At 45.3% G+C, this 21,434-nt stretch overlaps 1 protein-coding gene across 1 annotated transcript; it reads left to right on the top strand.

The window, feature by feature from the left end:
• The first annotated feature begins 1,266 nt into the window (after positions 1–1,266).
• ankrd67 (ankyrin repeat domain 67) lies at positions 1,267–16,080 on the top strand. Its single transcript, XM_078208356.1, has 2 exons — positions 1,267–1,438; positions 15,545–16,080. Exons 1-2 carry the CDS (start codon positions 1,298–1,300, stop codon positions 15,974–15,976), a joined length of 573 nt encoding a protein of 190 aa, XP_078064482.1. The 5' UTR covers positions 1,267–1,297; the 3' UTR covers positions 15,977–16,080.
• Positions 16,081–21,434: the final 5,354 nt, after the last annotated feature.

The following is a 21,434-nucleotide window of genomic DNA, read 5'->3' as shown; positions in this document are numbered from 1 at the left end:
AGGCAGTGGCATTGTCACTGGGCTAGCAATCCAGACATCCAGGGTAAAGCTCTGGGGTACCAGGTTCAAATCCCACCACAGCGGGTGGTGAAATTTGAATTCAATAAAAATCTAGAATTAAAAGTCTAATGATGACCATGAAACCATGGTCGATTGTTCTAAGAATCCATCTGGTTCACTAATGTCCTTCAGGGAAAGAAATCTACTGTGCTTATCCGGTCTAGCCTACATGTGACTCCAGACCCACAGCAATGTGGTTGACTCTTAATCATCCTTGGGGATGGACAATAAATACTGGCCCATCTGGCAATGCTCACGACCCATGAACAAATAAAAAAAATGTAAGACACCCAGGGTGGAATTTTACCGGCATATCCACCCGAGGTTCGTACGATCCCTCACAAGGCCAACGGAGAATGCCGTTCTCCAAACCTCGCCCGCCCCCTGGAATCGGGGCGGGCGTGCCAGTAAAATTCCAGCCCCAGAGTCTAAGTTCAATTCCCATTCATCATCCTCAGTTATGCAAAGTGAACAAGCTATTAGACCTGTGTCTCTCCTCTTAGGAAAAATGCAATGAAGGCCAATGAATCAAACTGCTCTTGACTATGAGCTAATGCAATTCTCCAACTTTCCATGAGATCGATATTATTAATATCAATTAATAATTGTTATTGAGCCAGTACACATTTCTTGGTTTTACACTCATAGATTAGTATTTATTGCTAATGGTACGTTTGTGTTATCTTTGCCTACAGATTATAGACTTTTCAAGCATTCAAGTTACTTAACATGTACAATTTACATACTATTTGGGTATAATGATTGTCACAATAAATACTGACACTTATCTAATTGTCACAGGACTCCGGTTTTGAATGATGATTGCAAGAAGAATTCAGGCTGGACTCCTCTCCACCATGCTGCGTTTTGTGGAAATATTCCTCTGAGCAAGTATCTTCTTCATAGGCGTGCAGCTATCAACAGCAGGAGTAAATACCATTACACTGCAATCCACAGGGCTGCTTATAATGGACACACTGATACAGTGGATTACCTCTTACACCGTGGAGCGCTTCTTGAGCCCCAGACTCGCTGTGGAGCAAGCCCACTTCATTGCGCTGCAGCTAATGGTTATTTTAGTACTGCTGAACTACTGCTAAAATATGGAGCCTCTGCAGACGTTAAAGATAACAATAGGTGGACTCCATTACACTGGGCCAGTGTGAATGGGCATGTAGACCTCATTGAACTGCTGCTGACGGGGGGATCTGCACTGAATGAGAAGACAGACAATGGTATGACGCCATTGCACTTAGCAGTTGAGGCTGGAAATATCAGAGTTTCCGACTTTTTACTGAAGAAAGGAGCAGATATACATGCCAGGGATGAACAGAATCAAACTGCTCTTCACAAAGCTGCTGCAACTGGTAGCATAGAGGTAGGAAGATATGTTAAGTGGAAAACCTGAACGTTGTCAGGCAATGGAGAAGTGAGATCCTGTGGTCCCCTAGAACCATGTTACAGTGAGGATTGTCATCTTTGGGATAGGGAAAGGAGAGGAAGAAAACTTATCAATTTACACAGCTACATCCTGTTAATATTACATTATATATTTGGTTAAAGTATTGGGGAGTCTCAAAATGTTCCTAAGTACAATTCCACATGTAGGAAATCACATCAAAAATGAAAAGCCTTCACATTCTGTACTGGAAATAACACTGAAAGAAAGAATTCTTATGTTCTATGTTGAAAATATCTTTAAAGATTTACTTGTAGGGTTGGCTTTATCTCAAGCTGAGTAAAATTAAACTAATTTAATGTGCCCTTAGATATGGGCTGGAATTTTCCACTCCTGGGATTTTCCAGACCCTCCCGCCAGCAATATCTTCCAGCCCTGATGAAGTTGACCTCTCGTGGCAGGTTCCCCGGTGGCAGGGTGGGCGAGCCCACCAATGGCTCGTCACATCTGCCACAGGGAGCGCTGGAAAATCCCAGCCCAAAGATAGGGTTTTCCAGTCCCTCCCGAAGTCAACGGAGATTTCAATGGATCATCACATCTGCAACAGGAAAACATGTCATGGCAGGGCTGGAAAGTCTCAGCATAAGTAAGTCCCTGGCAGGGGTTGGAAGTTGGGGTGATTACCACCATAGGGCAGAGGTGAGACAGCACACTGAATTGTGTATTACACTCCCCATTAATTGCACATCTTTGATGTTCATGTCAAGTTAAGCTGATCTTTCTCTTCGCCCTATCTGTAACTGCAACACGATATTCTGCACCCTATCCTTTCCTTCTCTCCTATGTACTCTATGAATGGTATGCTTTGTCTATATAGCACACAAGAAACAATACTTTTCACTGTATCCCGATACATGTGACAGTAATAAATAATAAATAAGTCTTGTAGTGGGGCAGACAGGAAGTTACGTGCCCTGCCGTTATATTTAGGCATCATATTTAAAAGCACCTGGACAGCCATTCATCCATCATGCCAGGACTTTAGGAGATAGAAAATGTCTATGAGAAGGCAGCAAGTTCCAGCCCCATGCTTCAGCAATGGTCTCCCTAGGGAATGTCCTTCAGGCCGTGAAGGAAAGGCGGGCGGTCCTCTTTCCATGGGATAGCAGCAGGAGCTCCATTTATCTGATCACATCAGCCTGGGAGGAGGCCGCCAAGGTGGTGGGTGTCTGTAGGGTCCAAAACAGGACAACCTGCAGGAAACTGATGAATGATCTCATCAGACGGAATCATAAAGTTACAAAAGGACAAGGCAGACTTAGTGAGTGAACAAAACTGCGACCGATGGAATTTGATAGTGGCAAGTACAATTTGGATAAAAGAAAGACAAATCAGAATACATTCCTAAGGGTGAGAAAGCAGGAATTGTGACGGTGCAAAACATATCCATGTGCACCGATCACTGAAAGCTGCACAGTTTCAGAAAAAGCTAAAGGAATATTGGCCCATATCTCATACAATAGGACATACGAATTAGGAGCAGGAGTCGGCTACTCAGCCCTTCAAGCTTGCTCTGCCATTCAATAAGATCATACCTGATCTCATTTTAACATCAACTTCACATTCCTGCCTACCCCCAATCACCTTTCACCCCCTTGTTTATCAAGAATTTATCTACTTCTGTCTTAAAGATATTCAAAGGCTTTGCCTCAACCACCTTTTGCAGGAGAGATTTCAAAGATTCATGAGAGCAAACGATTTTCCTCATCTCTGTCTTAAGTGGATGACCCCTTATTTTTACACAATAGCTCCTAGTTCTAGAATATCCGACAAATAAAAAACACTCTCTCCACTTCCACCCTGTCGAGTCCCCTCAGGATTTTATATGTTTAAAACAGAAGGTGGGAGTACAAAAGTGATGAGATGATTCTTCAGTTGTACAGAGCCTTGGACAGATCCATCTGGAGTACTGCATTCAGTTTTAGACAGCAAACCTCAGGATTAGAATTGCGTGCAACACAGATTTACCAGATTGATACCAGGGCTGAAAGAGTTTAATTACAAAAACAGGGTGCATATTTGATTTATATTCTTTAGGTTTAAAAGATTAAGAAGTGATGTAATAATTGCTATAAAATGATAAAGGAGTTTTATCAGGTAAATTCAGAGGGATGATTTTAGCTGGTGACGAAATCCAGAACAAGGTGACAAATTCTCACAATTTAAACTAAGCCATTTAGGGACAAAATAAGGAAGCACTTTTCCCACATGAAGGTTGTTGAAAATCTGGGATCTGCTCCTTCTAATATCTGAATACAGAATCAGCTGAAACTTTCAACAGTGAGATCCATAGAATTTGATTAGGTAAAGGCATCAAAGGATAATGGGCAAAAGTGTACAAATGAAGTTGAGCTACACATAAACCACCGTATAATTGAATGACCCACCCCCGTCAGCACAGACTGAAAGGGTCGGAATAGGTCTTGTAAGCACATTGGCCTGAAGGTGGGGCTGTTGTATAGAAGCACACAAGAACGATTAGCATGGGAACTGCAATCATACCTGAAATGTTTACGTTTATTTATTAATGTCACAAGTAGGCTTACATTAACACTGCAATGAAGTTACTGTGAAAATCTCCCTAGTCGCCACACTCCTGGAAGTAGATTCAGTTGTAACTTTGAAATGAGAATTTAAAATTTGCATGACAATGGACAATGAACAGGGGATTGAGATTAATTGGATAGCTCTTTCAAAGAGTTGGCATAGACAATGGAGTAGATTTTAGATTTTACAAGGAGGACGGATTACTCATCCCTCCCTAAAATCTAAAAGTCAGTCTATACCTCGGTGACATGAAATCTGACTGACCTGTGATGATAATATGCTGGAGGTAGCCTTAATTAATGCAGTGTGGGATTTATGCCCTCCAAGGAATGGCCAGCAGTTCTGTAGTCCCAGCAATGCCAGAAGGCAGTAGTGACTGCTGCTGAGATTACAATGTGGCCCCGCAAGGAAGAAGGGCCTGAATTTTCAGGGGGAGGTGAAAACGCTCCACTCCTTGGCCAGAGCCCCAAATGATGTGGAGATGCCGGCATTGGACTGGGGTAAACACAGTAAGAAGTTTAACAACACCAGGTTAAAGTCCAACAGGTTTATTTGGTAGCAAAAGCCACACCTTTTGTGGCTTTTGCTACCAAATAAACCTGTTGGACTTTAACCTGGTGTTGTTAAACTTCTTACTGTGCAGAGCCCCAAATCCAGGGGTCCCACCCGCATTTTCGACAACTGAAGTTTTAAAGTTTATTCATTAGTGTCACAAGTAGGTTTACATTAACACTGCAATGAAGTTATTGTGAAAATTACCTAGTTGCCACACTCTGGCGCCTGTTCAGGTACACTGAGGGAGAATTTAGCATGGCCAATCCACCTAATTAGCATGTCTATTGGACTGTGAGAGGAAATGGGAGCACCCGGAGGGAACCCACGCAGACACAGGGAGAACTCTGCACAGACAGCGATCCAAGCTGGGAATCGAATCCAGGTCCCTGGCATTGTGAGACAGCAGTGATAGCCACTGTGCCACCCTCATTGTCACCAGGGGTTTGGGGATAAAAAGGATAAGAGGTAAATGTATTTTCCACATGTATTGTTCACAGAGGCAACGGCACGTTTGAAAGTGCAGCTGCCTTCACTCAGAAGTGATTTTTGTCACCGAGGTTTCTAAAACACAATTCATGGGATTTATGATTTTGTGGAAAAGATTTAAACCTAGCAAAGTTCTTTGGAAAGGTCAGGTACCCATTTGGGATTTTTTTTAGAGCAGATGTTAATGTGCGTAAAAGGTGGATAAGTTATTTAACTGTCAAGCTATCAAGTCATTTAAATCGCTGCTCAGTAAATTTTGAAATAAAAATAGTCTACTGTGACTATCAGGCAAAACAAAAGTGTTTGCAATTTTAAAACCTGTTTGTTGACATAAGCCAAAGGGATTTCATGATAGTATTTGTTTTTCTTGACTGTTTCCACAACATATCATTATCACAGTGGGGGGCCTATAAATTCACAGGTTGATTGACAGTTCAGAGAGGTTATGTAGAGATTAGTTGTCTTTGATGCGGACTATGGACACAAATGTTTGATTTATAAGGGATTACATACTTGAAGTGATTAAACGTGTTGAATAGGATTTCATCAATGAGAGTACTTTTTTATAGCTATAGCCTTGAATTTTATTTTAACCCATCTCAGTGTGGCTCCTGAAGTCTGCCCATGGTGGATACTGAGTAAGTTGGCATGGAGGGTGTAAAGGAAAATGATGGTGGATAGGGGCATGGGTTGGCATAAATTGGCACTAAATTGGAGTATGAGTTATAAACGGTCATGGAGGTGAGTGGGGGGCATGGGTTGTCATGAGATGGCATTAAGTTGGCAGAGGGGCTAACAGGGACCATGGAGGGTAGGTAGAGACGCATAGGTTGGCATAGAAGTTAAGAACAGCTATAAGAGTTGGGTAGAGAAGCATAGGTTAATTTGGGATGTGGGTGGGAGTGAGGGGGCATGAGCAGTGTGAGGGCTAGCGGGCCTAACTACATTATTATGACTGAGACAAAGTCGCAGAGCACCAAGGCAAATCTTTTAAACAGCCCGCCTTGGCACTTGGCAGCCCTATGATACTGGCTCTTCCAGAGCAGAGGGCCCAACTCCAGCACACATGCTTCACCAAATAATTATTATTTTGATTTACATAATGCTCATCTAAACATGAAGACACCATAGGTTACCAAATTAATCAGTGTCTTTTTGATAGCACAGAGGGTTTATTGCTCCACGTAAAATAGTAAGTGCTTAAGTTCAATTTGTCATCTACACTGAGTTACCTGAAAAAAGCTTGTTAAGTAGTCTACTACCACTTAGATCTAGAAATTCAAAAATGCCACACTTCTCTTGCAGGTGCTAAATGGGTGCCTAAACCTCCAAGATGGCAGGCAGGGAGTGCATGCCCATTGAGAGAAGAATGTGTACCACCCACCATATTGGTGAAGATTCATAAAAAAAACCTGTCTGGTCTGTTAGGGTCCAGGACCAGAGCCCCAAGGTATATTAGGAAGTCAGACTAGACCCCAACATTTTTTCTATTTTGGCATAATTGTGAAGAAAGGATACTTCTTTCCAGGAATTATTTCACTGACAAACTAAGGATTTTTAAATAGTGAAACAAATTTTATTTAATAACGGAGTTTAAATATAATTCTAACAAATGAAGCAGCTTAAACTTTAACAGTTCAACAATATTTAAAAATGAAAGGAAGCAACTTTACTTTCTCGATTATGACTGTTTCCATTCCAACTAAGCCCCATTCATGCGTTAATCAAATCCACTTTTAAATAAATACAGTTAGCAGATCCAGACATACTTGCTTTAACATTTGTTAACAGTCTTAGAGCTTTCAGAGAGAGAGAGAGAGAAAGTTCTAGAAGCTTGCAAAATCCTTCTAATTTAAGCCAGGCTTCCACTGCAAACTAACAAGCTTTCTGCAAAAGCTTTTTTTCCCCTGCTACAGATCCAGGACTGCGCATAAACCACATCATCTCATGACCCTGTCAATCACTATAATCAGATATCCCAGCGGAGCTTAAGTTAACAGAAGTACATTAAGTACTTAACATACATAGCAAGGCTGAAATAAGTAATTATTTTGCTCTACAAGCATCTGAGTTGTGTTCCCACCAGACTATACCAACTGCCTGCAGCATAAAGTTGAATTTTTAAAATTCCCCTCAAACATAAAGAACTATATATATATAATATATATATATATATTATATATATATATATCCATATCAATTCCACCACTATCATCACAGGGACCCATACATACATGACGCCTTGCACACAAGGGAATAATGGCACCAACACTTCTTTGAGGCTCCATGTGCAAGACTAAGCTAGTTGTGTTCAGGCATACCAGGTACACATGCAGCCAAACAGGCAGTCCACTGAAGGCCTCCTTAAAAAGGTAAAATTTACTTATCTGAGTAAGGAACCGGGATGTACATAGGTGCTACCTCTGTCTCTGCATGTAAACCATGAGCCAGTGTTCAGCACCACCACACCCCCACACCCGGACCCCTAATCATCACATCCACCCTCCCATTTGTGAGTCTTGACAATTCCCCAACAACCAGTCTGAACGTCATCCCATAAACTGATCACAACATTGATCACTGAACCATAACCGTAAAAAAAGAACAAGTATCTTCTTACTCTCCTCAATGCCTTCTTCTTTAATCATGTTCAGAGGTGAACTTACAGATTGTGGGGCCCTGTGCTCAGCTTCATTCTGCCCCCCCGCCCCCCCAACCATACCCCTGGAGCTAAAGGCCAAAGCCCACCCCTCACAAACACTCTCTCTTCCTCTCACCCCTCACACACACTCTGTCTACCTCCACCCGTCGCACATAATCTCCCTTCCCCACACTCTCCCTTCCCCCACACTCTCCCTTCCCCCACACTCTCCCTTTTCCCGCACCTCACGTACTCACTGGTGGGATTTTATGGCCTCCCTCGTTCCGAGACTATAAAATTCTGCCCGAGGTCAATGGACCTTTCCATGGTCCGCCCCTTGCCCACTCCAATTCCCATGGCGGGAGGGGTGGTAAATGTTTGGTAAGCCTCTCTGTCTTGCCCCCACCACCAATAGTGTAGTTGGAAATTTTGAGGTACGGGAGCTCTAAGAAAACGTGTTGGCCATTTAATTTTTCAATCTTCTATTACATTGATTTCCTATGCATTAATCATTTGAGGTCCCCAAGCATCAGCAGAACTATTTTTTTAAGTGAACAATATTAGGGCTGGTTGACGTTTTATTTTGAACTATGTATCATTGAATCATTAGTCTTTAGCACAATTAGAAATTCATTATGCAACAGTTTAATGATATTACTCAAACCAATTAAAATCATGAATAACGGAGTTTTACTTAGAAGATATGGACTAAAGCTGGATAGAGTTAAGATACAGATTAGCTATCATGGTAGAATAAGCTCAAGGGGCTGAATGGCCTACTCCTGTACCTGTGTTCCTATCTGGATGTTAATGAGTGGAGCTTGGCACATATGTTTCTCCAGTCGATTCAAACTATGCCACATCTCAAAGAACTATCAGTCAGTTAAATTAATGGCTCACATAGTACCTCTCTGATTTCTCCAACATTCAAGGTTAAATGGCATCAGATCCAGCAACCTAATCAATCTTCAGTGCCTCAAACTAAGCTAAGACCATTTATTCATTTACATTCAAAGAGTCAATATCCAAAGCATTTGTACCTTCCACTATATCATCTTCAATATTGAAAATGAAATCAAAATATCTATTTCAGCCATTTCCTACTCCTCAATCCTCACCATCATGCTAAATCTTTCAAAGACCTATGTGGCTTTCTGGCCACTCACAGAACTTATAAAGCTTTACCATGGGAATGCCACTTGATCAGTTTTTTTATAATGCACTTAAGGCATTCAATTGTGGCTTTAGTTACCTTCAACTGTATCTGATACCTATACAGGCCATCTTGCCAATGTTTTATACTTTGTGAAATACTTAGTTTTGAGGATACTTTCTGAGTAAAATAACTTCATTTGTCTTCTTTATAACTTATTTCCATCACCCAGCACAGCCCAATCTCCATTTTTGAAACCTTTCTTTATTCTTGAAAATTGAACCCATTCTTACAGCAGGTACAGCAAGTTGTCTGCAGCAATAGTTTTCTCAACCAATGAAATATGAAGATACAATGGCTATTTATATGAATTGAGAGTTTGTTAGGATGTGGAAAGGTCCCACGAGAGACAGTGGCAGGTTTTGACTCCATCATAAGTTTCATATCTGAAATTTTTTAAAAAAAGAGAAGTAAGGGAAATAGATAATGCAGATAGTTCTTTTTGAGAGCTGTACAATAACAGGGATGGGCTGAGTGGCTTCCTTCTGTGAAATTTTACAGTTCTCACATGGAAATCAAATACCATCCCAGGAGTACTGCTACTGATTAAATCCATTACTTTCCAACATGTTGAGTAAGGAAGAAATTCTTGCCTGCACCCTCAATTATCTTTTCCCAGCCATACTATCTGTTGAATATGCTTAACACACCCTAATTTCTGACCAATTGCCATAATTTCATAATATACATAGTTAATTTTAGGTATTGTGCTTATGCTTCAAATAGAATAAGTGAAGCGATTAACAAAACTTCTGAGGTCTAAAGAAAGTGAGGGAAGGGGGGGAAGGAGGGGGAGATGGGGGAAAGGGGGATTGAGGGATGGGGGAATGGGACTGTGAAGGAGAGGTGATGGGATAGAGAAGGTTAAACAGCGGTGATCCTGGTTCCTGCTGTACGGGCTGGGATTTATACATGCACACCTACAATTCCAGCCCCGTCTACATTAACACCACTTTGGCTCATGCTAGCTCAGATTCCAAATCCCAAACACTGGGTGCCAAGTGCTGCTGCATGTGGCAGAACTACAACTGCCATAGGCATGGCAGGGCAGCCCTCCTTTGACTGTATACTTCCGTCCCTCATTGCGTAAGTGCACCGCGCCTCAAGCCGTGTGGGTAATGTAGTTCCGATTGGTAAACGTAAAATACTTGGATGCTGGAATCTAAAACAAAAACAGAAAAATGCTGGAAAATCTCAGCAAATCTGACAGCAATCACGTCTTGTTGCTCTGATGAAGTGTCATCTAGACTCAAAACATTGGGCGGGATTTTACAGTCTCGCTTGTCCTGAAAATGGAAAATCCTGCCCGAGGTAAGTGGACCTTCCCATTATCCACCCCTCGCCCGCTCCAATTGCCATGGCAGGCGAGACAGTTCAATTCCAGCCATTGGCTCTACTCTCTCTCCACAGATCCTGTCAGACCTGCTGAGCTTTTCCAGCATTTTTCTGCTTTAGTTCTGACTGGTGATTGGGTCACAGTAGAACTGCCCCTTCGTCTGTGATTGGCTGAGCAAAGTGATTGACATGTATGTCCTGGAGGGATTTCAAAGTAATTCTGTCCCTGATTGGCTGTGAGAGACTCGCTCATCATTCTGGGCCCCCTGTTTGGAGACCCAGTGCCTCGGCAAAGTATGTTTCATTGTAAATCTGTCCCTAATCATGTTGCTACTTTTAAAGCCTGAATTGCACCCAAACCTCTTCACCATACACCCAGTGCTGACAGTGCCTAAAGTAGCTTTTCTTCATTACAACAAGTTTACCAGCAAATCTTTGGGGCCCGATTCTCCCAAAAAATTCTAAGGGCCCGATTTTACCAATCGGAGTCTAAGGGCGGGATCCGGGTGTAATACGGATCCGAGCCCGGAATCCGCTTTGCAGCGCGGCCATACGTGTTTTGCCGGCTCCGGCCCAATGCGCGCTGTCGGCGGTGCTTAGCGCTGGCGGACCGATCTGAGTTGTGAACTGCGCATGTGCAGTTCAAAAAAAATCCGAAGCAGCGCGCCCGGGCGCAAAATACAAAACAGCAGAGAGAGCAGAGAGAGGGGGACGGATGGACTTGGGAGAATCTTGCAAACTACAAATAATGTAGCATTCTCTTTGTGCTGCCTAATTATCTATGGGAAAGGTAATTAAACTACAGTGACCTAGTGAGCAAGTAGTGACCTGTATAATACATTTGTGATCTGTAACTGGATTGTTGATGCTCAAATGTTCAGAGTCTTGTGGTGAACTTGGCAGAATTGTCCCCGTGGTGGAATTTGGTTGGAAATAAGATTCAAGGAGATTACTACATCTGGGAAACCAACCATAGTGAAAAGAAACTTGTATTGGCAACTCTTCTCTCACATGCCATGGCAGATGTGCCCCTACTTATGAACGTGACTTGCATGGGCAACGTTGGGTGCAGCTACTCTGCCTCTGGAGCAGCCTTGGATCCTTTGTCATCTTGTTTTCATCTGAACATTGCACAGAATTAGAGGAATCCCCTTTGGAAGATAATCTCAAAGTTATAATCGCAGGGACTAAAAACCTGACAGTCAAAAATCTGGGATAATATTCCAGAACATGGATGGGGGGGATATACATTTTGAAATATTATCCCAGATTTTTGACTGCCAGATTTTTCGTGCCTGTTTTTGGGCACGAAGTTTTGGTAAAATCGGGCCCGAAGTGTTGAACTGGCAGGAAAAATGTTGTAATTCGCTATTGCTTTTTCAGTGGGAGTTCGGACTCGAATCTGTGCAATGCAGAGGTCACAATCGTGCATGCGCAGTGGCCCCAAACTGTCAGACTGCAGTTTGCTGGCCGGCTCGATCACTGGCCAGCCCGGGACCCTCACACTGCTGCCCCTCGTGATACCCCCATGGCCCTATCGCGGCCCGATCGCGGCACGCACAAGCATTCCTGGGCCAGCCCCGACCTGCCCCGTCCTGGACACCACAATCTCCAGCCCCCCCTCCCCCCGCAACAGTGATGATCCCCTTCACCCCGTTGACAGACCCCACACCCTGCCGACCCCCCCACCCCATGGGAGGCAGACACCCCCCCGGGGGGGGTAGACCCCCCCCCCCCCCCGCCGATCGCCCCTAGGCCCGGCCAACAATAGGCTGCACCCACTTGGCCCCGCCCCCTTGGCACTGCCCAATGCCTGGTGGGCAGTGCCAAGGTGCCCCCTGGTCATGGGCACTTTGCCCCTTGGGCAGTGCCACGGGGCACAGGCTGGCACTGCCAGGGTGCCCATGCCCAGTGGGCACCACCCCCCTGCCGCCTGACCCCCTGGAGTGCCCCGATTGCTCCCCCCTTCACTCCAGCGGGGTTTCCTGCTAGTTCCCCAAACGTGGGGAGCTACTCTAAACCCCGCTGGAGTGAAATATTCCTGGCGGGGTGGGAGATGCTATTGGGCCTGGTGAATTCAGTCCCGGGCCCCATAATGACATTTAAAATGGATTAAAAATAGATTTAAATCACTTACCTGGTCTTCCTGCCATTTTTCAACGCAGTCCCAACTGCTCTCCAGCTGTGGGAGACATGCATGCATCGGGAACGCATGCGCAAATCCCATGAAATGGCCAACACGTGCATCTCCCAACCCGACACACCAAAAAACGTGTGCGTCAGGATGGGAGAATCGGGCTCTTTGTCTCATGACTAAATGAGGCACAATCACTTCTTGTTGCATCTAAAATGCCACCTGACAGTGCCTGTCCTGGAAAATTAATCCTTGACTGTTTTTATTTTTGGTTTCCATTCTAGTTGTCTCATTTACAGCCTATTTTACATTGTTACCTCATTGTCACAGGCTAACACTTATGAAAGAACAGCTGCTGATGCACTTGCTTATTGCAACATCTTTATTTTTATTTTGCATTTCCAGCATTTGCATTTTTTCAATAACTGAATAGTTTCACAGTGTCCAACTGAAACATCATGCTGAGTGAAATGATTCACACATTGAGCCTGTACCTGTATTCTTCATGCAGCTGTTCATCTCAGTGCAGAAATGTAAATATGTTTTCCTTGCTTTCCAATGAGCAAGAAGTAAAACTATCATCTTATCAACAGAAAAGCAGCAGAATAAACCAGCCCCATAAAAGATGGCAGTGTTACCAGCAAACCTAAAACCCAAGGTGTGATCTTACCAGCTTGCCGGTGCCCGTCAATCAGCGTGACCAGCGAGAAGATAGCGTGAGAGAACCAAAACTCCGATTCGCGCCCCGGTCCCGTATTACTGGCGAGAATGGCTTTGCACCCAGAGAGGGCACAAAGCTCATTGCCATAAGATTACCTGGATCTCCACACCATTTGGCTGCTTCCCCCCCTCTCGGATGCTTCCCACCCCACCAGCGAGACGTCATGCTGGCGAGAATCACTAAAGACCAGGCGCCATGGCCACACCGGAGATATTGGAAGCCATTGAAGCCCATGGGTGGTTGGGGACATGACCGGACATGGCCGGACAGTGCCCATTGGGCACCCTGACAGTGCCCACCTGGCACCCTGGCAGTGCCTCATTCAGGGACTGAGATGCTGGTGGAACAGTGCTAGCTTTATTTCCCTGACTATAGTACCGTAGCATTGTTATTTCCTGCAGGCGCTTCAAATCAGCAGAGATGAGTGGGTGTGGTATTGCACCCCTCAACAGTGACATGCCTTAAATGCTACCTGAGCAGTGAAAAGCTGCATTCAACGTTCCAATTACAACAGAACATTTCCATTACAACGGAACTGTTAATCTTTTGAGAATTAGTAATAGGAGACTATTCAAAAAATGTGCCGAAAAATTAACGGTCATTTTCTTCACTTCTGTGTAAATTGTATTGTGGAATCCACAGTACAACCCAGTTTCGATTCCCGGCTTGGGTCACTGTCTGTGTGGAGTTTGCATGTTCTTCCCGTGTCTGCGTGGGTTTCCTCCGGGTGCTCCGGTTTCCTCCCACAGTCCAAAGATGTGCGGGTTAGGTGGATTGGCCCGAGTGTCAGGGGGACTAGCTAAGGTAAAGGCATGGGGTTATGGAATAGGGCCTGGTGGGATTGTGGTCAGCACAGACTCGATGGGCCAAATGGCCTCCTTCTGCACCGATTCTCTCATTGCGACCCGTAAATTTTCTGGCGGGTCTGGTCGGGAGAATCGTGTCCCATTTCGCGGGATTCACACATGCGTTCCCGACGCATGTGCGTCTCCCAGAGCCAGAGAACAGGCGCAGTCGAGACCGCGCTGGAAACTGGCGGAAAGTGAGGTAAGTAATTTAAATCTGTTTTTAATATATTTTAAATGTAGTTTAAATATGGTTATTGGGCCCTGCACAGAACTTGCCGGGCCCAATAACATCTCCCACCCCGCCAGGAGTACTTGATTCCGGCGGAGTTTAGTGTAGCTCCCCACATCCGGGGGACTAGCGGGAGACCCCGCCAGAATGAAGGGGGGCAATCAGGGCCCCCCAAGAGATCAGATGGTGGCTGGTGGTGCCCCTTGGGCATGGGCACCCTGGCAGTTCCAGCCTGTGCCACCTGGCACTGCCCACTGGGCATCGGGCAGTGCCAAGGGGGCGGGGCCTATTGTGGGCAGGGCCTCGGGGCGATCAGTGGGGTTGGGGGGTTCCGCTGCCACTCTGCATGGGATTGGTCTGGGCTGGAGGGAGGCCAATGATTGGGACGGGGTGGGGGTGGTCTGCCGGGGAGGACTGCCTCCCTGGGGGGGGAGGGGGCTGACCCTGGAGGGGGGTCAGCGAGGGGGGTCTGCCGGGGTGGAGGGGGTAGGGGTGCGGGGGGGAGCTGGACATCACGGCTCTGGGGTGGGGGGGGGGGGGGGGGGGGGGGGTCAGGGCTGGCCCAGGAATTGTTGTGGGGGCTGTGATCAGGCCGTGGAGGGGGCTGCAGGGGCAGCACTGCGGGGGGTCCCGGGCTGGCCAGCAATTGGGCTGGCCAGCAAACGGAGAGACTGACAGATCAGGGCCACTGCGCATGCGCAGAGTTCCGGAGCTGTCAGACTCCAGCGTGAATAGGCCCCGCACCCCCCAGATTTTTAATAATATTCCTGACCGTGATCTCTGCAGTGCACAGAGTGGGAGATTCAGCTCTAAAGTTGCACTGAAAAAACAGTTGTGATCTAGACCAGTTTTCCCAACAATTCAGCACTTTTGGGAGAATCGCCCCCTAGGATTCTATGATTCTTCTATGATCTGGTAAAAGAAAAGAACTTTGTGAGAAGGCTTGCACAAATTTAAAAATATTTTTGTGGAGTGTGTTAATTGTGGCCTTAGATGGTTTATGAAGGATGTTTCGTAGCCTTTAAGAATAAGATGATCTGCGATTCCTTTCAAAGCCGACATTTCAACTGTAATGCAGTAATTACCACACAAAGGACACCCTAAAACAACATGCCCTCAATCACCCCCTTCTTATTTCAGAGACCATTATCTGATTGTTCAGTGCTCTTATCATTAATTCTGAAGTGTTTTTCTGATCGAACATCTGAATTAGGGAGCGCTTGAGTGTCAGCTGCAAACATGTCTGTGATTCATGTTTTCTAAGAGACACCTGGCAACATTATGCACAGTTTATTTCTTTGCTTATCTTCCTCTAGATCTTACAGCTGCTACTAAAGCAAAATGCCACAGTGGATGCTTCAGATAGAAACCAGCTCACGCCTCTGCACCGAGCCGCAGATAGTGGAACCGTTGCTGTTGGTTTGTTGTTGCAGTTTGGTGCTTTCGTTGACAGCAGAGATGCATTGCAGATGACACCTCTACACCGAGCTGTTTTCCAAGGTCACAGTGCCATGGCTGGGGCTCTAATCAAGTATGGGGCTGATATCCATGCCAGAAACTGGATGGATCAAACTCCTTTACATCTGGCTGCAGAGAAGGGCCACTCTCATGTTGTGCAGCTGCTGATTAGTAACGGGGCTGATTTACTCGCCAAAACAAAGTGGAATGAAACAGCAGCTGATCTCGCCATAGAACGAAAACACAAAGAGGTCCTTAATGTATTGACAGAACAGAGTATAATAAAATAAGTGGGTCATAGAAATAGATAACACAAAGTCAATGTACTATTTTTCATTTTAAAAAATGTACGTCACAATCAAATTTACAGAGTTGCTGTGGCATCCTTGTGAAGCAGCAAGTTCGACATCTATCAATCTATGCACTGTCTCCTTGATCCCAAATGTGTAATGTTTGACCGTAACTTCTTAGATCCCCAACATCGTGTTTGGAGGGTACCCCAATGATGTGCTGGGGAATCCCTTTAGGAAATTCCCATGTAAGGGTTTACCCAGCAATTGCCCAGAAGGGCTAACTTCCTCTGGACAGTTGCCCTGGGCAGGGAACCATCCGACTGAAGCAATTGGAATCACTAACTTCAGATGATTCTGCCAGTTTTACCCTGAGAATTACTCTGAAAGAGTTAGAAGAGAAGAAACACTTCTAACCTTCTCGGTACTCCTCGGGTGGATGGAGCTATTACAAGGGGGCATAACTATAGGGTTCGTGGTGGGAGATATAGGAAGGATATCAGAGGTAGGTTCTTTACGCAGAGAGTGGTTGGGGTGTGGAATGGACTGCCTGCAGTGATAGTGGAGTCAGACACTTTAGGAACATTTAAGCGGTTATTGGATAGGCACATGGAGCACACCAGGATGATAGGGAGTGGGATAGCTTGATCTTGGTTTCAGATAAAGCTCGGCACAACATTGTGGGCCGAAGGGCCTGTCCTGTGCTGTACTGTTCTATGTTCTATGTAACTATCTAAATGCCCAAACCCAGCCTCACAGGGGACACCCCACACACAAATGACTCCCCCCCCCCCCACCCCCCCCCACCACCACCACAGCAACCCAATCCCTGACCCTCCCCCCCCCCGCCACCCTCAGTCCAACCCGATACTCCCTGTCCGGCTCCAACCCCCACCATCCCAGCACCCCGCCCCCCCCCGCCAAGACCCCACTCCAGTCTGGGAAATCCACCTTCCCCACCTACAGTCCAGGAAACTCCACCACACGCCCCCTCCACCCAGCTTCTGGTCTGTTCCACCTTGTCCCACTCTCCCTGGTCCACCCCCCTTCTCGGTACCCCCATTTCCAGTAAACCCCGTACCTTTGAAACTTACCTGCCCCCTTGTTCTTTTAAATGTTTAAATGTCCTCTTTTTGGCAGGTACTGCCGTAAAAAGGGGGCATTCCTTACCTCTCTACGCTTCCGTTACTTCACACCGATGCTGCAGGGGGGATGTGCTTGCACAGCTCCTGTCTCACCCAGCCTGTGTGGGGATGGTTGGGTGAGACAGGAGCTTTGGAATCTCAGTGTGTGTCAGTCTGTCGAGGAAGGCAATCCAGTGGAGATTGCCACTTTGTGGAAGTCACGGACCATTAATTTGTACCCTCTGTAAAACCCAGCTACAGCGACAAGGCCCAGAGTGGGAGGACAAAGATGATGAAGAGAAGGGAGATTGAGCTTCTGCCTTGTAGGCATTGAGGATGAGAGAGGCAAAGAGGATGCTGATGATGAATGGAATGTCAAGACAAAGTCCAATCCCTAATTCCTGTACTGTGTGATGTTAGTGTACCTTTAAGAGATTTTTTTTAAAAATCATGTTCACAGCCTTAGGTGATGTCACTGTTGGGAGGAAGAAAAAAACTGTGGGCAGGTCAGGTGACAAAGATTGATTTTCAGTTTCGGTTTTAAGCTGCAGGTTTTGAGTTGAGTTTTAGAAGGGACAGCAAGCTAAAAAGAAGTGTTTTCCCTCTCTCCCTGTTGTTTTGAAAATTCTGCTGGTTAGCTGAAAACAAGATCTTGGTTTCCTGAAGGGTGAAAACCTGCTGTTGTTGGGAGCTGGACTAGAGTCTCTCTGGTGCTTTGGGAAGCTGTCTTGTCTTCAAATTGTTTGGAGTGAATCCAGAGAACTGCAGACTTCAACTAAGGGACTCAAATTTCCATTATCATGGAGCAGTAGCCTGTGCTGTGTTAAACCTGTGAAAGGGTTTTTTGTTATCTATGGGCTTTGGTTTTAATTGGAACACATTAGATATTCATTAAGGGTTATACATTATCGTGGCTGTTTTGTTTCTTGGTTGTAATTGACAAAAGTTCTTACTAATTTTCTTACTATACATGTTGACTGTATTCTTAAATAAACTTTGTTTGATAAATTCTCCCTAGTGGCTCTTTTGGATCGCACCTGAAGTAAAGCATCTCATGCTTATTCTAGCCAAATTCAAAATGCAAAACTTACGATTCAGGCAAGCTTCATAAAACACTTTGGAGTTTCTAACCTGAACCATAACAACTGATATTGATCCCTTGATCCTCTGCTATTACCCCCTTAATCACACCACTTCTAACACATGCTTTTCCCATAAAACTACTCAGATATTTCAGCCCAGGAAAGTTGGATGACACTCAAGAAGCTCAACACCATCCAAAGCAACTCACCCAAATGGCACCGCATCTCTAGCTTAAACATTCACCTCCTCCACTAGCACTGCACAATGGTAGCACTGTGTGCTGTATATAAGATGCACCGCAGCATCTCATCAGGTCATCTTCAAAACCTACGACATCTACTACCTCAAATGACAAGGGCAGCAGACACATGGGAGTACTATGATGTGTAACTTTCCCTCCAAGCCACACACCATTCTGACTAGGAACTATATCATTGTTCCTTCAATGTCACTGGGTCAAAATCCTGGAACTCCCACCCTAACAGCACAGTGGGTGTACCTGCAGCACATGGACTGCAGCAGTTCCAGAAGGCAACTCATCACCACCTTCTCAAGGGTAATTAGTAATGGGCAACAAAAGCTGGCAATGCCCACATTCATGAAAGAATAAAAAACAGTGGAAACAGAGATCCAAATCTGCAAGACTGAAGATAACTGGAATTAACCTGAAACTGTTTCTCAGGAAAGCAAAAGATGCCAGAATTCAATCTTCACCCATGGAAAATTGGGCCAGTGGACATTGGAGACACCAGATTTCTAGGCACAGATGCAGGCATTGGTAGCTCCCTCCCAGGACCAAGCTGCCATAAGAAGAATGTCATCTCAGTCCCATTAACTCTTGCCCATTAGCACCAGGTGGGGAGACTGGTGAACCTTAGTGACCTCCCTGCAGGCTTGGGGGGGTCTTCATAATTGAGCACTCTGTGATGTTCAGAAGGGCCCCTTGGCAGGAATGGCTGCCCTGTGGTGACCATTCTGCTCTGCCCCACTAACCATCCACTCCACCTCCCTTTGCAGAGCCTGCCTAACTGGTCCCAACTGCCCCACCCACCCTAAATCCCAGCTGCCTGGTTGGAGGAATGGGGGGTAGGGGGTGACCAGATTGGGAGAGTGGCCTGCATCTAAGGCATCCTCCTTCAAGGTACAGTTTGAGAACTGGACACCTCTCCCTTCCGGTCACCCCCCTACCCCCCATCCCCCCAATCCCTTCCCGATTGGCAAGAAGCCTTTTGGAGTGGGCACCCAATCTTTGATAGGATGAAGCACTGACACAGCAGCTAGTTTAAAGTTTATTTATTAGTGTCACAAGTAAGGTTTACATTAACACTGCAATGAAGTTACTGTGAAAATCCCCTAGTCGCCACACTCCGGCGCCTATTTGGGTACACTGAGGGAGAATTTAGCATGGCCAATGCACCTAACCAGCATGTCTTTCAGACTGTGAGAGGAAACTGGAGCACCCGGAGGATGCAGACACGGGGAGAATGTACAGTCTGTGCACAAACAGTGACCCTAGTCAGGAATCAAACCTGGATCCCTGGCACTGTGAGGCAGCATTACTAACCACTGTGACACCTTGCTGTCCACAGTTGGTTGGCAATTGCCTGTAAAATGTGGCTGTGGGTCCAACAAACAGCTGAGGTGGTGTTGTCCCTGGATTTTGAGCATGTTGCCGTGAACCCACCACTCGGACAAAATTCCAGCTTGTCTTTCTGAAACTGTATTCATGAGTGGTTTTATACAATACTTTCTCAAGAAATTAATAAGTGTCATCAGTTGGACTTCGAGATATACAAGTAAAAATTGCATCTGTTGGTATCTGGTTGCTGGTGATGGTCTAGATGGAGATTGCAGTACAGAAGATCAAAGCCAAAATGCAAAACGTGCATTCTCTTATTTATTTAGAAACTTACTCAGGGATGTGTTAAAATTGTCCAAATGTGTCAAGTATTCACAAATATGCTGGAATTTTACCGCCTCGCCCGTCCGAGGCTTGTAAGATGCCCCCCATAGAGTTAAACTACAGCATAATAATAAGTAAAATAATAAAGAATTTCAAAAGTTAAAGGATAAAAGGGACCTGAGGGGCAACCTTTTCACACAGAGGGTGGTGCATATATGGAATGAGCCGTGGGAGGAGGGATAGAGGTTGGTACAATCACAGTATTAAAATATATTTGGACTGGTGCATGGATTGCAATGGTTTAGAGGGATATGGGCCAAACGCAGGCAAATGGGACTACTTTAGTTCAGGAAACCTGGTCGGCGTGGATGAGTTGGGTTGAAGGGCCTGATTCTGTGTTATATATCTTTTTGACTCTATGATCAGTTGGATAGTAATCACCATACCTGTATTTTTATGTATTAAACCTACATTTCATGTCCATTATGGCAGCACAGCGGCACAGTGGTTAGCATTGCTGCCTCACTGCGCCAGGGACCTGAGTCCAATTCCAGCCTCGGGTCACTGTCTGTGTGGAGTTTGCGTGTTCTCCCCGTGTCTGCGTGGGTTTCCTCTGGGTGCTCCGGTTTCCTTCCACAGTCCAAAGATATGCAGGTTAGGTGGATTGGTCACGCTAGTGTCCTTAGTGTCGGGGATCAGAAGGGGAAATATGTGGGGTTGCGGGGATAGGGTCTGGGTGGATTGTGGTCAGTGCAGACTTGATGGGCCGAATGGCCTCCTTCAGCACTGTAGGGATTCTATTACTGTTTTGTCTATAAACAGACTGAATCTGTGAATGTTGTGCTGTGGGCCTATGCAACGAAGGACCATTTTTATATCACTTTCAGTTGGAGTGACCCGAGAGTTTCAACATGTTGTTCACTGATAACTAATAAAGGGTGCAAGAGGAAGAGGAGCAGAACACCATACTTCCTGCTCATGTCCCCTATAGATATAGTGCAAAATAAGGAAGTGGATTACTCAAAATATAACGAGGCTGGTAACTTCCAGCAAACACACTCATCTGCTTAAGCCCTTATTTTGTAAATTAATAAAATCAATTGAGAGAAAAAAAATCAAAACTTTTCAGACAGAATATTTCTAGAAAGTGTTTTCAGTGATTAATGCGGAAAGTCACCCGGTGGGCAGATTATAGTGAGACTCGAGTTCAGTACTTGGGCAATTTCCATTATAAACATAGGCACAAGAAATGATCATCTGAAAAAATGTTCACAAAGGTCTGACAACAAATGGAGTGATAATGGTAAGAAAGATTTTGTGGACGATATATAAGATATATATAACAAGA

This window comes from Mustelus asterias, chromosome 3, assembly GCF_964213995.1.
Source record: "Mustelus asterias chromosome 3, sMusAst1.hap1.1, whole genome shotgun sequence".
In the NCBI taxonomy this organism is placed as follows: domain Eukaryota; kingdom Metazoa; phylum Chordata; class Chondrichthyes; order Carcharhiniformes; family Triakidae; genus Mustelus; species Mustelus asterias.
Note: the sequence above shows the minus strand (reverse complement) of the source record. Positions and strands in the feature narration are given on the sequence as shown.